We start from the raw sequence: 17,231 nt of genomic DNA, 5'->3' as shown, positions 1-17,231 counted from the left end.
TATATGGAATTTATACATTTAAAACAGTATGTAAAAAACATCTACGGATTTTGTGGTTTTTTTTAAAAATAACGTATTTGCTGAAGGTCAACACAACAGAAAAAGTTATTAAAAATATGCTCATTCCTTTTATGGTAAAAGACTTTAATTATTACTAATGATTACAGAGGAATAGGCATTTACCATTTCTTTTCTAAAATTTACTATTATCCTTATCCTTGCTGTCATTGTTTACTTTAATAGGCCAGCACAAACTTTCAGAAGAAAGTTTAAACTGAGCTGCATGCACTTGGTTGCCCAGTGTTTCTACAAAACAATGATATTGCTGGTCTCTGCCTACCTAGTTCACATATTAAATACTGCTAACTTCATGTTGATGGAAAGGCATTGATTCTAGGATTGCACCATTTTGCAGACTATTATAAGATTGCCTTTGCACTTATTTACCTTAAGCTGCATTTCAGATTGATATTAAAGATGGTAAAGTAGCAAGCTGGCTTGGAAACAAAGCAAGGAATTAATGTAAATTAAAATCTTGTATTAATATGGTAATTTTGCATATTTAATATAACAATACATTAATTTTATATGGATTATTATTTGTCATGTAAACCTGTATTAAGTTTTAAATTTGCAGAAGTTATATTAATGTCTATCTGATGAAGCTACAGAGATTTTTAGATCTGTATAGCTCAGCAAATTTGCTCTATTGTACATTATACGAATGAGGAATAATCAGGCTGTATAGATTTGCATAGGTGTTAAAGGAAGCAATCAGCAAAAAATTTTCTGTAGAACATAATTGTTTAAATGAGACTATCAAAATTCTAAAGTGCAAGCAGTCTAGCCTAGAGAATTCACATATCTCTATTTCAGCAGGATTCATTAGTGGTGTACTGTGTACGATTGGAAAGGGAATAATGACTCCAGGGTCTTACATGCATTGGAACAATGTCACACGAATTTAACTGTTCTGTGCAAACGCTTCATAGAAGAGCAGTGGCGTGCCACATTCTTAGGGGAAAAAAAACATGGAAGAAGTCCAAGACTTTCATAGGCAGAACTAGCTTCTTTTGCTAGTGATTTTTGTGTTGAGACAAACAAAATCTAAGCTTATGTCAAATTTGATAAATAGTTCGAGTTGCCAAAGAGAAGTATGGAGAATAATTTTTGAGATGTAGAATGATGCTGTGGTTTGTGGTTTTTCATATCAAAAATTGCACTGCAAAATTTATATAAATGTGTTAGGCAGCCAGTAAAGGAAACAAAAAAAAAAACCCAAACCAAAACAAAACAAAAAAAAGTCTTTGATCTATTATAGAAGAGCAGGAGCAGCCCAGTTCCCTATCAAGTGGTAGCTTGTGCCTGTGGAGAGAAGAGGCTAGGATTTGTTCTCCAAAGGCAAAAGCACATGGAAGAGGGGAACTGGTGTTCAGGAGATTCTCTTCCCCTACTCCCCAGCAGATAAGAAATGAAGTTGCTCACTCACACTCCACAGGTCTCCAATGCTTTTTCTCAGACCACCTGACTAGATGCCCTTTCTTAATAAGATTTAAGCCTAAGGGTACAAGTTTACCTAGAAGTAAATATACTATAAGGGAGCATGTCTACTCCCTTAGAGATAAAACAAGAAAACACAGTACTGGGGTTATATTTAATAATACTGTTGAGCAGTTGCTGCTGTGGTGTTGTACCTTGCTTGTGAGTCGTGCTCAATATGCATTAGAACTCGTCTCAGGCATAGCCTGGAGAGCCCTCAGAGCTCTGTCCTGCTGGTTGCCATTCTCAGAGATTTTAAAAAGCTGCTCAGAGCAGCTGCGTGAATGTACTTCTTCCCTTGGCCAGCAATGAGGGATCCTGCCTTATTTACTCCCTCCTCAGAATTTGCTTGCACATGCATTGTGATTGCACAGTGCTGAAACTTTAAATGTTAAAACGATTACAATAACAATTAAAACAACCTCATTCCTAGTGAGGGAACAAACTTAGAGGTAAGTGGTTACAAAATATCGCTGTTAACATTCAACCATTCTCAGCATCAGGGAACTTTTGGGTGGGAGAGGGGAAGCATATCATAATGCCATTTTCTTGATCAGAAAAAACTCTGAATTACGTTATATATTTTCACAGTTGAACATCCTTTCCTTATTGCTGTAAGAGATAATATAATTTATGGAATTTCTCTGAACCCCGAGGAGAAGACGAATGATGCTATGGTTCCAATAGCAGGAGTTCAAAATGGTGTTGATGTTGACTTTGATGACTCCGAACAGATGATTTATTGGGTTGAAAATCCAGTAAGTTAGTATTTGAGTTCAAAATGTGCACTATAATAGGACTTTTTATTGTAAAATAATGTTTTTGACTGAAATGTACTAGCATTGCAGGTATATATTTTGATAAATATAATTGAAAGGAATGAAAGTTTTTTTTTATTTTTGGGGGGGTTGGTTTTTTTTGTTTGGTTGGTTTTCCCCCCTAGGAAAAGATAAAGAAGCTTCATCTATTTGGTAAATTAGTTTTTTGTAAATTAGTTTTCATCTTTGTCAGCTGAAATATTTGATTAATGCTATTTCTGGCTCAGCCCAAGACAGGAACAGGAACTATCAGAAAGCACTGACAGAACCATACTCTCAGCCCCGCTTTGCTGTGGTCCACTCTTTCTGCTCTCTCTTGACTTAGGACTTAATTCTCCAAACACAGCCAGAACACTTCTCCGTGGGAGCGGTGTATTGGACACAGTGGCACTAAGCATTACCATGAAAATACATGCATCTGGTCTGATCACTTAATGAAATAACATAGGAGGGAGGCATCTTTTTCTTTAAATAGAAGAAAATGGTTGTAAAGTCACAGCCATTTCCAGGTAGCACATATGAGGTTTATAGATCTAAAAAATAATTTGAACTAACTTTTAATGGTTGATTATAATTGTTTTACTAAGCATTTTTAATGCTTGTCCTGAACTAAGAAACAACATATGTTCCCTAAGGCTAACTTGCCACAAAATATTCCTAATTTTTGCAGGATGGACACTTAAAAAAAAAATAATCCGTGGCAGTCAGGGAGATGGATGTGGTAGGAAGCTGCTGATTCAGCAATATGTGTTCACTCTTGGAAAATTAAAAGCAGTTCTTTTTTCAAAGAAAGCAGTGCTTGGGTCCTGGAGAAGTATAATGGTAGATAAGGAGATTTCTGCAGTTATGTTTTACAATGACAATTCACACTAACTTGTTACCTTTCATCCACACAAGATTTAGGGTATTTTTCCCCAACCTGTTTCCCTTACATTTTGCAGGTTTGAAATAAAAATAAGTTTAAAAATCACTCATTGTAAAGCCTTTTCTGTGTCACTCATAAAGGAATTATGATTTGTTTAATTATTTATTCATTTAAAATTAGAATGTTTAGTTCCCATGAAGTATTTAAACAGACCTATTTAAGCAAATCTTTGCTCAAGGAACTAGATTAATGCTCAAGAACGCTCCCTTATCTGGGAGCCTGCAGCACAGAGTGAGATCTTCCCAGGACAGGCGCAGCATGTCTGCATCAGCGGAGGAGGAAGTAATTAGTGAGGAGAGAGAAACAGATTTCAACACTTGCTCACAGCTCCCCTGACCCTACTGACCTCTCCTCCAAAAGGCTTAATAATGTGCGATAGCTGCTGGTCTTTCAATTCTATATTAATATTAGCTGTGAAAGATTCACCAATAATACTCAGAACTTCTGCAGAACTGCTGTAAAACTGACATGACCTGAAGAAAGCTCAGTAAGCTACAGTGACCACTTCAGACCCTTATCTGGCTTGTCTCTGTTTAGTGCTCGTTTATATCATGCTTTACCAGCACACACTGTAGCTAATGCCATAGAATCTGCAAGTCATAGGTTACCATGTCAAGGGTTACCCTTATGAAGAAGCCTGCAAGGTTAATCTTAGTCTTGATTCTTGCTATTACAGCTTATTAAAAATTTGATTCTTAAATATTTATGCATGGAGAGAACACTATTTTCCTTTACTCGATTTCTGGTATATTCAAGATGGTTAACTGAGGTATCCTGGTAAAAATCTTTTGATAATGAAATACAAATTACAGAAATGTGACTGAATATAACTTAAGTATATACAGTCATTTTATTTCTGTCAATCGGTGGTCGGTGAATGGTAATGCCTCTTCATACTGGGTAATGTTTTACAATAATATTTTTACCGTGTTTATGCACTGAGCATATACAAATACGTTTCTCTACTGGATTTTCATTTTGCGAAGAAAATATTGTAATATAAAGTCAGAGCTTATGTAGTTGGAATAGAACCGCGTTTTCTGCTCTCAACATTTTTCACTTTTGTTATCTTTTTTTCCAAGGGTGAAATTCACAGAGTGAGGTCAGATGGAGCCAACAGGACAGTTTTTGCTCCAGCAGCTGTTATTGGTGCTCCTATTGGTCTGGCACTGGACTGGATATCTGCAAACCTGTATTACAGTAACCCAGGGACACAGTCAATTGAGGTAATTAAGAGGGACAACTGGAAAGTAAAAGCCTAGATTTTTCACTGCTATGTATACAGGTTGAAATTAGTAATATTTTTTTTGTGTGTGAAAAAATGAAATTAGATTTATTTTAAAATGCAAACAGTCTGTAGAAAAATACTTTACAAACTTGAAGAGGTAAACCTAAGTTTGAGCATAGTGAAAAAGACTGAAAGTAGTATATTCTGGGAACTTCATTCATGCATAGATCTCTTCTTTCTTTTTTTTCTCTTTTTTCTTTTTCCTCCTTCAAATCATTAGGCTTCTGGTGTTTGACACACAACCTCTCTTATTGCTAGGGTTACTGTTATTATTACTATTCTCGCTTCAAATCAATGATCCCAATGCAATGTCTCTGATAATAAAGGAATGTTGCCATCAAACGCAGTAAGATCCACTCCCAAATGCTTTGACATCATGTTACGTAGCTTTCTGGAGACTAGCCGTCTGATGGTATGTGAAGGATAAAATTGCCATTTAGTGTAGGAAAACAGAGCATAAACAATATATAATACAGTAGTGACTGTGAATAAGGCCAGTCATTAATGTCCCAAAATATAAATACATACTATTAAATTAAAAGGCGGCTAATTTAAACAAATAAAATTGAATATTTTATAAATCAACATTCCAGCAACCTGTTCAGCCTGTAGTACCTTCAAGATATTATAGAAGCTGAAAGATTAACTGTTTTTATACCTAGGATGCTTACTTGTTAACATAGGCAGGTTCTAAGTTGCAAGCAGCAAATTCAAGGGGTACACACACAGGGTACACGTTGGAGAAGGGAGGTGGTTAGAGTACGGAACAATGTGCTTTTTCTTCATAGTATTTGAGGGTGTCTTCTGTAATTTCAGCTCCCTGTGGATTTAGGCTTCCTTCCTTTAATTTGCAAAATCTGTCGTAAGTTCTACATTACATGCTCTGATGAGTTCAATGTTTGCATAGGTCCTGAAGCTGCACGGTGACGTAATGTACAGGAAAACACTGATTACCAATGACGGCACCTCTCTGGGAGCTGGCACGCCGATTGGTTTGACAGTTGATCCAGCAAGAGGGTAAATTTCCAAAACTGCTGTGGTCTTTGCACATGAGTATACTCTCCACATTTTTCTTACTTTTTAGGGTCTTCAACTTCTGTCCTGGATTTGAAAGGTTTGGGTTTTTTTTTCATGTTTGTGCAGAATTTATTTACTCTTTAAGTCCTAGAAAGTAATCGCATGGCTTCATAAATTGTTGCATGGATGTTCATTCTCCTTAACTTACCATATACTTATATGGTAAGATTTTTTTATTAAAAAGGATAACAGAATATTATGAATGTGAAAAAAAATCTGAAAAATGGGAACCCAGCATAAAGCGAACTCTGAAGTTTTTCTTTATAATATCTTGTGATGTCTGTCTTGAGGCCTATCTATAGTAGAAAGACACACTGCATGGGAAGAATGTCACATGTTAAATAGCATAACACTAAATATGATTTTACTGCTTTCTTCCGAAAAGAGCTGTGATTTGCTTTTTTTCCAACAGAGCACACAAAATTGCAATATGGCAATTTAAAAAAAAAAAAGAAAAGAAGAAAACAAACAAACAAACAAAACCCCCACCGTGTTCCGTAGGACCATAGTAGTAAGCAGTAGACATAGCAGTAAGCATAGACAAGTCTGCTGGTGACTTGTCAGACTTTTGGATGAATTGATGCCTAACTTTTTGTCCCTATTTGGGAGTGTGGCTGCCACGTGCCCTAGCTGTTCTTTAAAAACTGAGGCCAGAGCAGTGCACGTATTCCCCAGAGCCAGATAGTGGAATTCTGTTTCATATAGATTTTTTAAACTTGTAGTTTTAATTCTGAATTGGAACCAAACTCACTGCCGAAACCTTGCAGCCATCTGTGAAACAGAATTATTATTCTCCTGCATTCTTGTTATAGTCCTAATACGCTACTGAGTTTACCTGATGACAGTATTGTGGGATGATACAGGGGAGGTTATGGGTTTCTAAAAATTATTTAACAGCTATTGTTCTCCTTTTCAAGAGGAACAGGCACTGGAACAGCCTGCCCAGGGAGGTGGTTGAGTCACCATCCCTAGAGGAGTTTAAGAAACATCTAGATGTGGCGCTTCAGGGCATGCTCTAGTGGCAGAGATTGTAGGTTGTTTGGTTGGACTCGATGATCTCAAAGGTCCTTTCCAACCATGAAGATTCTGTGATTCTGTGATTTCTCTTTTTCAAGAGAACAAGCCTTTTTCTCTTTTTTCAAACAAGATCTCTTTTTTCATTGTGACCTGGTTCAAAGTGATCTCTGTTCAACATGTGCTGAAGTATTTGGCTGACAAAGGAGATGGATTTAAGCATATGCTCAAGTGATTCTGTCATGAGCTTTGCTAACAGATGTGATAACCTGCGTTACAGGAAGCTGTACTGGACAGACCAGGGAACTGACAGTGGAGTCCCAGCAAAGATTGCCAGTGCAAACATGGATGGATCAGGCATACAAACCCTCTTCACTGGCAACCTTGACCATGTAGAGTTCATTACCATTGACATCAAGGAACAGAAGTTGTACTGGGCTGTCACAAGCACAGGAGTGGTAGGAGATTTTTTTTTTTTTAAATAATTGCTTTTTTACCTATTCATCTGTCTGTGTCTGTGGTTTATACAAGTAATTCAGTTACTTTAGTTTACTCATATAACTGTGAGTTGCAGGACTGATCAAAATCTGAATAACTGTTGTTACTAATTACCATTAAAAATATATGAAGAATTTGAATGAAAAACCAGAAATCATTATCGGCATCATGCTGACTCTTTCCTTCCTACCTCGTACATAAAAATCTCATGCATGAAGAGATTTTAGTAGCATATGTTGCCTTTTAATTTTGTAATGTAACATTGAACTTTTATTATAAGAAATGTAATATTAAGCTTTAAACTGATTTCTTAGATTGAGAAAGGCAATGTGGATGGTACAAATCGTGTGACTCTGGTGGTTCATCTTTCTCATCCATGGGGAATTGCTGTGTATGATACCTTTCTGTACTATACTGATCGAGATTACGAAGTTATTGAACGAGTTGACAAGTCTACTGGAGCAAACAAAGTGGTACTGAGAGATAACGTCCCACGACTGAAGTGCCTACGTGTGTATTACAGAGACAGTGAGTATTTGCTAAAGAGGTATTTCAGGAAATCCAACCTGTGAAAACTTGAATTCCCTCAGAGACAGAATGCATGGTTTTTCAAAGGAAATGGTTTGATTAGACTTTCAGGAAAAACGTCTGAAGCATTTTACCTGCTTTTGGTAAAGAGATGTTCCATCATCCAGTTAAGGCATCTTTTGGAACATGTAGTTTTACAAAAGTATAATCATTGTAATATTGACTAATTAACAATTTTTTTTTCTTTGGCTTCAAATTTATATATCTGTTTTATCTGATTCTTGCCCCCATTGATCTTAGATGAGAAGAAACCAACAAATGCATTGCTAACATTTGTGTGCTAAAATGTACAATGTCAAAGATCTTTATTTTTTTCAGCTGGTTGTTAATACTGTGACGTATATGAATTTGGTTATATATCCATGGGAATTTGTGATGATACAGTTCAGATTTTTATGTCTTGCTATGTGCGTCTTTCACAGATTCCGCTGGTTCTTCAAATGGCTGCAGTAATAATATTGGAGTTTGCCAGCAGCTTTGCCTGCCTGTACCTGGAGGATTATTCTCCTGTGCCTGTGCTACTGGCTTTCAGCTAAATCCTGATAACAGAACCTGTTCCCCATACGGTTCATTTGTAGTTGTTTCTATGCTTTCTGCAATTAAAGGATTTAGTTTAGAGACATCTGATCACTCTGAAGCCATGGTACCACTGGCAGGAAGAGGTATGTGGATATTAAGTAGGAAAAAAAAATCTTATAATGCCTAATATTTTGACATTTCTTGCTGGCATAGCACGTGTTTTAAATAAGTTAGTTCATATCAAAGATAATTAATTATTACTTGTCAAAATATTTCAGGACGAAATGCACTTCACGTGGATGTTCACATGCCTTCTGGTTTCATTTACTGGTGTGACTTCAGCAGCACAGTTTCTTCTCAGAATGCAATACGTAAAATTAAACCTGATGGTTCCTATTTTAGAAATGTTGTTACAAATGGAATAGGACGAAATGGGATCCGTGGCATTGCAATTGACTGGGTAGCAGGTAAGCATAGCTGAATTTAGGAGAATGTTATTCTTAACAGATTGTAAAATTTTAGACTTACATAAATGGATCCCAGTGAAACTATACTGAACAGAAGTCCTATGATTCTAACTTTTGTGTCTATGGATTGATTTTAAAACAAGAGAAAGTAATTAGTGGCTCTTATGTTTTTATGTGTAAAATATGTGTGTAAAAATGAAAGTTTGTCAGAGCACATGTATAGAACCTTTTCTCTCATGATGCGTTCATATTTGTCTTAGATCTCTGTCTGTGCATTCATAAGTAGCTGTTATCCAGTCTACTACTACACTTTACTACCGTAGCGAACAACACGTACCAGAGAAGAGTGCACAAAAGTTGACTGATGACATTGTTAATAAGAAAGAAGGAATCTTCATCTACTGTCAGATTGCTGTGCACAAATCCTATAAATTATAATGAAAAGTAAAAAAAGCAGAAGAAATACTATCTTTGAACTTTAATTTCCCCGCTTGCACTTCCTATTCCTATTTCAACATGTTAGAGATTAACTCAAATATTAAGTCTTCAGAAAGTGTTCATCAGCTCTAAGTAGCTGACCATTACCATTAATACCTTTACTTTATATATGTACGTACTATACCTATATATGTTTTGCAAAAAGTTCTTCTGTTGATTGATAGGTTTGTTGGGATGAGTTTTAGAATAATCATCTGCTGTATACACTTAATTTACTTACTGTATACAGTGCCGTGCCATAACATGGTTTTCACAGTTGTGTGTTGTAAAAAGCGAGGGGATGAGAGTATGGAAGGGCAAGCCAAAGGCTTAGATTGAAAAAAAAAAAAAAAGTACACATGATTAACAGTTAGTAGTTAATGCACTTTTGATCTTACACCACTGATTTTGCCCATGGCAATCAATGAAGATTTAGGAATTAATTGACTATTGTCAGTTCGGGTGTCGTCTTTCTAGTTCCTCCAAGTATAGGCGAGTACTTCATGCTTCCAACAACTAAGATATTTATGGATATTCATTTTATGATTTAGTATTTTATCAGCTCATCTTTCTCGGGTATTGATGCTGTATATTAACTTCCTGTTTTGTTTTTCTGCTTTGTTTTGTTTTGGTTTTTTCTTCTTTAAATACAGGAAATCTTTATTTTACAAATGCATTCCTGACAGAGACTTTTATAGAAGTTTTGCGTTTAAACACAACTTATCGCCGCGTTCTGCTTAAAACTACCATAGATATGCCAAGGCACATAGTAGTCGACCCAAAAAACAGATATCTGTTCTGGGCAGATTATGGGCAAAATCCAAAGATTGAACGTGCATTTCTTGACTGCACCAACAGAACAGTTCTTGTGTCTGAGGGCATCGTCACACCGCGTGGGTTGGCCATAGATCACAGCAATGGCTACATTTACTGGGTGGATGATTCCTTAGATATGATTGCAAGAATTCAGCCTGATGGTGGTGATGTTGAAATTGTGCGTTATGGCAGCCGCTATCCAACTCCGTATGGTATCACTGTCTTTGGAAATTCTATGATCTGGGTGGATCGGAACCTGAAAAAAGTCTTCCAAGCCAGCAAGGAGCCAGGCAATACTGATCAGCCAACAGTAATACGAGACAACATTAATTGGCTAAGGGATGTAACCATTTACAACAGTAATTTCCAGTCACGTTCACCCCTTGATGTTAATAACAATCCTTGTCTGGACAACAACGGAGGCTGTTCTCATCTGTGTTTTGCCCTGCCTGACATGCAGACGCCCAAATGTGGTTGTGCCTTTGGAACACTGGGCAGTGACGGCAAGAGATGTTCTATTTCAACTGATGATTACCTGATTTTTGCTCTTGAGAATGCCCTCAGAAGTATCCACCTCGATCCTGAAAATCACAGTCCTCCCTTCCGCACAGTCAATGTGCTAAGAACTGCAGTAGCCCTGGATTTTGACAGCATAAACAACCGAATATATTTTACACAAAGTTATCCTTCAGGGACAGGAAGAATCAGTTTTGTTAGTATTTACTCAGGAGTTGGCTCTCCAACAGTAGTTGCATCTGGTAAGTGCACTGAAATGTGATACAAAGTAATTGGATATTGAAAAAAATGGACTGCAGCACCTAGCACTAGCTCACCAGGTATTTTTATACTAATGGTCAAGGTAGACTATTTAGTTAAGATATCTGATGAAATGCTCCTTTTGACTCTTCTTCCTCATTTTTTTCCTCTTCTAAGATTGTTATTTCATCTTGATCACAATTAAATGGAAATATAAAATTGTTTAAATATTATGATATAGACAAAATCATACGTAATAAATTAAAATTATATAGAGTAAATTAATATTGTGGAGTGAGGGATGATTCCTGCTACTTGGAGAATAGCAGCCAGAACTTAGGTCACAGAATCACGGAATAATAAGGGTTGGAAGGGACCTCTGACGATCATCTAGTCCAACCCCCCTGCCAGAGCAGGGTCACCTAGAACAGGTTGCACAGGAATGTGTCCAGGTGGGTTTTGAATGTCTACAGAGATGGAGACTCCACCACCTCTCTGGGCATCTTGTTCCAGTACTCTGCCACCCTCAAAGAAAAGAAGTTCCTCCTCATGTTGAGATGGAACTTCCTATGTTCAAGTTTGTGCCCGTTACCTCTTGTCCTGTCACTGCGCACCACTGAAAAGAGCCTGGCCCCATCCTCCTGACACCCACCCTTGAAATATTTATAAGTGTTGCTAAGATCCCCCCTGAGTCGTCTTTTTTCCAGATGAAAAAGACCCAAATCCCGCAGCCTTTCTTCATAAGAGAGATGTTCCAGTCCCCTAATCATCTTGGTAGCCCTTTGCTGTCCCCTCTCCAGCAGTTCCCTGTCCTTCTTGAACCAGGGCTCCCAGAACTGGACCCAGTACTCCAGATGTGGCCTCACCAGGGCAGAGTAGAGGAGGAGGATGACCTTCCTCCACCTGCTGGCCACACTCCTCTTGATGCACCCCAGGATGCCATTGGCCTTCTTGGCCACAAGGTCACATTGCTGTCTCATGGTCATCCTGTTGTCCACCAGGACTCCCAGGTTATTCCTCCCCAGGTGCAGCACCCTACACTTGCCCTGGTTGAATTTCATAAGGTTTCTCTCCGCCCAACTCTCCAGCCTGTCCAGGTCTCTCTGTATGGCGGCACAGCCTTCTGGTGTGTCAGCCACCCCTCCCAGCTTTGTATCATCAGCAAACTTGCTGAGGGTGCACTCTGTCCCTTCATCCATGTCATTGATGAATATATTGAAGAGGACTGGGCCCAGTACTGACCCCTGGGGAACACCACTTGTTACTGACCTCCAACTAGACTCTGTGCCCCTAATCATGACCCTCTGAGCTCTGTCTTTCAACCAGTTTTCAATCCACCCCACTGTCCATTCATCTAACCCATGCTTCCTAAGCTTCCTTATGAGAATGCTGTGGGAGACCGTGTCAAAAGCCTTACTGAAGTCAAGGTAGACAACATCCACTGCCCTCCCCTCATCTACTGATCCAGTCATGCCACTGTAGAAGGCTATCAGATTAGTCAGACAGGATTTCCCCTTGGTGAATCCGTGTTGACTACTTCTGGTAGCTTTCTTTTCCTCCACATGCTTTGAGATGACACCCAGAACAAGCTGTTCCATCATCTTTCCAGGGGTGGAGGTGAGGCTGACTGGCCTGTAGTTTCCTGGGTCTTCCTTCTTGCTCTTTTTGAAGACTGGAGTGACATTGGCTTTCCTCCAGTCCTCAGGCACCTCTCCTGTTCTCCAGGACCTTTTGAAGATGGAGAGCAGCCCAGCAATGATTTCTGACCACTCTCTCGGTGCTCTCAGGTGCATCCCATCAGGGCACATGGACCTGTGGATATCCATTTTACTTAACTGATCTCTAACTTGATCCTCCTCAACCAAGGGGAAGTCTTCCTTTGTTCAGACTTTCCCTGTTACTTTCTCCAAAGTCTGGGACTCCTGAGGGCTGGTCTGAGCAGTAAAGACCAAAGCAAAGGTGGCATTTAGTAACTTTGCCTTCTCTGTATCCTCTGTCACCATGGCTCCTGTATCATTCAACAGCGGGGCCCACATTTTCTTTAGATTTCCTTTTGTCTATGATATACTTGAAGAAACCCTTCCTGTTGACCTTGGCATCCAGGTTTAATTCCAAGGAGGCCTTGGCTTTCCTCATTTCATCCCTGCATACTCTGACAGCATTCTTGTAATCTTCCCACGTGGTCAGTCCCTTCTTCCACGTGCTGTAAATTTCCTTCTTCCATTTGAGCTTTTTCAGAATCTCCCTGTTCAACCATGCAAGTCTGCTGCTTCCCTTGCCTGATTTCTGGCTCTTAGGGATCCACTGATTCTGAGCTTGGAGAAAGTGGTATTTCAATATCAACCAGCTCTCTTGAGCCCCCCTACCTTCCAGAGCCCTATGCCATGGGATGTGTCCAAGCAGTTTCTTGAAGAGGTCAAAGTTAGCCCTCCTGAAGTCCAAGGTTGCAATCCTACTTGTTGTTTTGTGCATGCTACCCATGATCCTGAACTCCGTCTTCTCATGATCACTACAGCCAAGGCTGCCCCCAAACTTAAATGTCGTCTACCAGTCCTTCTTTGTTTGTCAGTACTAGGTCCAGTAGTACATTTCTCCTTGCTAGCTCCTCCACCACCTGAGTCAAAAAGTTATCATCAATACACTGGAGGAACCTCCTGAACTGTACATGCCTGGCTGTGTAGCCTTCCCAGCAGATATTAGGGTGATTGAAGTCCCTCATGAGAACCAAGACCTGTGATTGCGAGGCTACTTTCAGCTGTCTGTAGAAGGCCTCACCAGCCTCCTCATTCTGATCAGGTGGCCTGTAATAAACACCCACAACAGTGTCTCTCGTATTAGCCTGGCCCTTAATCTTTACCCACAAGCTCTCATCTCTCTCCTCATCTGCCCCTCGGGAGAGCTCCATATGTTCCAGATGCTCTCTCACATAAAGAGCAACTCCACCACCTCGCCTTGCTGGCCTGTCTTTCCTAAAAAGGACATAGCCATCCATGACAGCGCTCCAGTCATGTGAGCTATCCTACCACATCTCAGTAATTGCAATGAGATCGTGGCCCTGCGACCGCACACAGATCTCCAGTTCTTCCTGCTTATTCCCCATGCTGCATGCATTGGTGTATAAGCATTTCAGAGAGGGAGTTGAGTATGTAGTTTTCACCCTTGAGGGGTGGTAGGCCTTCTGGTTCTCAAAAATACTAGCATGCTCTAGTCTATGTGAGGAAAAGGTCTTTGTAACCTTACTGCATACGTGGGACTGCCTGAGTCCTAGGTATTAGTTCTTCAATTTTTTAAATGGACAAATTTGCATTGATACCAGTGGCATTTCAGATCTTTGGTGTTGCCACATTATAATACGCAAGGAGTATTGCAATATCTCAGGAAACTGTACTGAACTTCTGTGTATTTGCTTGCATGTGTCTAAGACCTGGGGACTCCAGATGGCATAGCTTTTGATTGGATCAACAACAGAGTTTACTACAGTGACTACCTCAATCAGACTATCAGCTCAATGGCTGTGGACGGATCTAACCGCACAGTGATTGCCCGGGTTCCACGACCAAGAGCCGTTGTATTAGATCCCTGCAGAGGGTATGTGTTGGACTTTGTATGTTTTATTTTAACTGAAGGTGAAACTGCAATTTAGACATTAACAAAGACTGCCAAATACTTCCTGTTCTGAGCCCTAAGTTCCAGCTGAGCATAACCATCCTAGATCTAACTCCTTAGGTTTAAGTTTTCTAAGCTGCTCTCAGCCTCAGAGATCTGATTTTTCTTCTGAGATTTTTAGAACATTTCTGAATGTGTAGTGCATGAGGCTTCACTTAGTGAGGGTGGAGGCCAGGTACTGGGGGTAAATAAGAACAAAGTTCAAAGCAGGTGTTTGTGTCAAGCAACTAACCATCCTCCGTTTGTTGTGTAAGGCAGGGAAAAGGGTATTTGTTGAAACCAAGATTTCTTCAAGAATATCATATCATAATAATCAGGTGGCACTGCCAAGAGATCTCTCTATTCAGAGTCTTTTATGATCTTTCCTTTTTTCTGTTGTATTTCCTGAGTGCCTCAGAAGAATTATTGTTTCAGTATCAAAACATTCCCTGAGAGGCTGGGGCATTACAGTGTTATACTGTATTTCTGATTTCATTACTAATTGTACTGTATTTCAAATGAAAAAAGATAAGAAAGAGATTAATTGACTTTACTGAATTCTCATAGGAACTGGAAAAACTTTTCTGAAGTTCGCTCCAGTGGACCCCAGTGATCCCTGTTAGAAGATTCCCTTGTCAATGTGCGCCAAAATAGAGAAAGAAGTTCTTCTCCGCTAGTTTTGCACTGCGCACTTCAGTGAGGGACACCAGAGTGGAAATACTTTGAAGCAGATAAGAGCTTTGTGAGCTTTATTTGCTGAAAATATAACCTCGTAATCATGTTATTGACAGGTATATGTACTGGACTGACTGGAGTACAAATGCGAAGATAGAACGAGCTACACTTGGAGGAAACTTCAGAACACCTATTGTGAGCACCAATTTGGTATGGCCAAATGGACTTACCCTGGACTATGAAGAACAGCAGCTATACTGGGCTGATGCAAATCTGTATGTATTGATAACACGCTTGTTGGTTTACATTCGGATAATTTTTTAATAGATCTATCATTTATTTTTCCTGATTTTTTAAACTGTTTTTCACCATTTCTTGAATTTGGTACTTTGTATTATAGAATGTTAAGAGTTACTTAATAACAACACAATGTCAAGTCTTGATATTGATGTGGAACTACTGTGCAATAAGAAATTTTGGTATGCCACAGTGTAGATTTAGTCCGCTGCTTCATGGCATTTGTAACTGCTGGCAGTTTGTTCATCTTAGGTGCAACTCAGGACTTCTCTAACAAAAAAAGCATCTTCTGTAACAAATACAATCCTAGTGCACATTTTCATCATTCCTTGCTCATAGTTAATGCTTATCACCTGTGGAATTTGGCATGATGTCCTTGCTGTTACCTACCAGACAGGATTCTACTCTTCAATTTATGCCCCCAGTATTTCTGCCATCAGCAGGAAAGTTTTTAAAGATAATTTAGTTTGTATCCACTCAAATTCACCCATGGTCTCAGGGAAATCATTGCACCAATCGGACCTTTCCCCTCTGGTTCCTTCAGCACAGCAGTTCTTTTGCAGACTTCTCCTTTGCTGTGACAGAAGAGTGATGTCCGTAATGTAATAACTCTTATGGTCTGTGCCTCTATTGGATCTTCTGGTAGGAAGGCATTCTTATTTGGATTCATCTGTGTGCAGGACGGCAGGGCACCTGTAATGGGACCTTCTATTTTAAGGGGAATGTAGGATGTCAAATGAGACATCCTCTTTTCTCTTTCAAACTCTAGTTGATGAAGGTAGGGGAGCATATGCTTAAACAGCATGAAGTCTTTATTCTGACTTTGATGGGGAGGGCCTTTACCCCTTCAGAGGGACAGATACCAGCATGGGTTAAGATATGAAGACCAGACATTCAAAAATGACAGCGCTTCTTAGTTCTGAATGCACGAAGGGAACACAAAGGTGAGCTGTATATTCTTCTCCATTTTAACTCGTGCTTATGCTAGTCTCCCAAAGGTGCTATCCCTCTTTTGCTAAAATAGTGTTTCTGTTCTTTTGTTCTAGACCCTCCTGTTGGCTTGTAAGTATTGTGATACCATAGGGCACACACACAAGTCTTGAGATACATCTCAAGTAGATAGAACATTTGTGATAGTTGTGTGCTGTTCTATTCTCATATCTTCACAGTTGCTGCATGAAACATAGTAAGAATCCCTCACCAGATGGCATACTGACACTTGGGAACTATGTACACAGCTTTCCCTAAAAAGTTCCCTGTGGCACAAAAGGGGGAAATTACCTGAGCTTGTGTTGCTGGAGAGTTGCGTTTGAGCTTCTTTTCTTTTCTAGAAGAGTAATTTCATAGAAAAGTGCCTTTCTGCACTTTTCCGACAACTGTTCTTTCACGTTAAAGCTTTTGCATTATAAAGGGTCCACCTATTATTATTTTCTTGTAATAATTACTAGAATTCTGTTTCTTCTTCTGCTTATATGAAATGCAGCTTTTTCCTTCCTACTAGTGATGACAAAGGAGACAAGCTGTGCAGCTTGTTAAGAAATTTCTTATCTGCTCATTTTCTCTCATTGGACATTTCCATTCTTATTCAACCCACACTGGTAGTCTAGTAAATGCCTTAAATACAATTGGTAATAATTACATTTTATCTCTAGCAGAGACTTAAACATATAGTTGCTTTGGGGTTGGATAAAATAATTTCAAGTGATTTTCTTCCTGCTACTGCTAAGTTGTTGGAGCATTTCTGTGTTTCTGTGAGAACTCTTTTGGTGGCTTGAACCGAAGGGTGGAGGTTCTCCTAGTAAAAAAAGTCATTAACATCATACCCATTCCAA

The 17,231-nt window shown here is 39.2% G+C and overlaps 1 protein-coding gene across 4 annotated transcripts in view; it reads left to right on the top strand.

Annotated features, from left to right (window-relative positions):
* The window catches only part of LRP2 (LDL receptor related protein 2), a 134,573-nt gene that overhangs the window by 70,931 nt on the left and 46,411 nt on the right, over nt 1–17,231 (top strand). For all 4 annotated transcript variants that reach the window (XM_054208462.1, XM_054208459.1, XM_054208461.1 and 1 more), the window contains 10 exons: nt 2,131–2,297; nt 4,365–4,508; nt 5,478–5,587; nt 6,942–7,119; nt 7,474–7,687; nt 8,170–8,409; nt 8,545–8,733; nt 9,864–10,784; nt 14,205–14,370; nt 15,219–15,377. In XM_054208462.1, coding sequence (XP_054064437.1) covers nt 2,131–2,297; nt 4,365–4,508; nt 5,478–5,587; nt 6,942–7,119; nt 7,474–7,687; nt 8,170–8,409; nt 8,545–8,733; nt 9,864–10,784; nt 14,205–14,370; nt 15,219–15,377 — 2,488 coding nt within the window. The remainder of the gene's footprint in view (nt 1–2,130; nt 2,298–4,364; nt 4,509–5,477; nt 5,588–6,941; nt 7,120–7,473; nt 7,688–8,169; nt 8,410–8,544; nt 8,734–9,863; nt 10,785–14,204; nt 14,371–15,218; nt 15,378–17,231) is intronic.

Source organism: Rissa tridactyla, chromosome 7, assembly GCF_028500815.1.
Source record: "Rissa tridactyla isolate bRisTri1 chromosome 7, bRisTri1.patW.cur.20221130, whole genome shotgun sequence".
NCBI lineage: Eukaryota > Metazoa > Chordata > Aves > Charadriiformes > Laridae > Rissa > Rissa tridactyla.
Note: the sequence above shows the minus strand (reverse complement) of the source record. Positions and strands in the feature narration are given on the sequence as shown.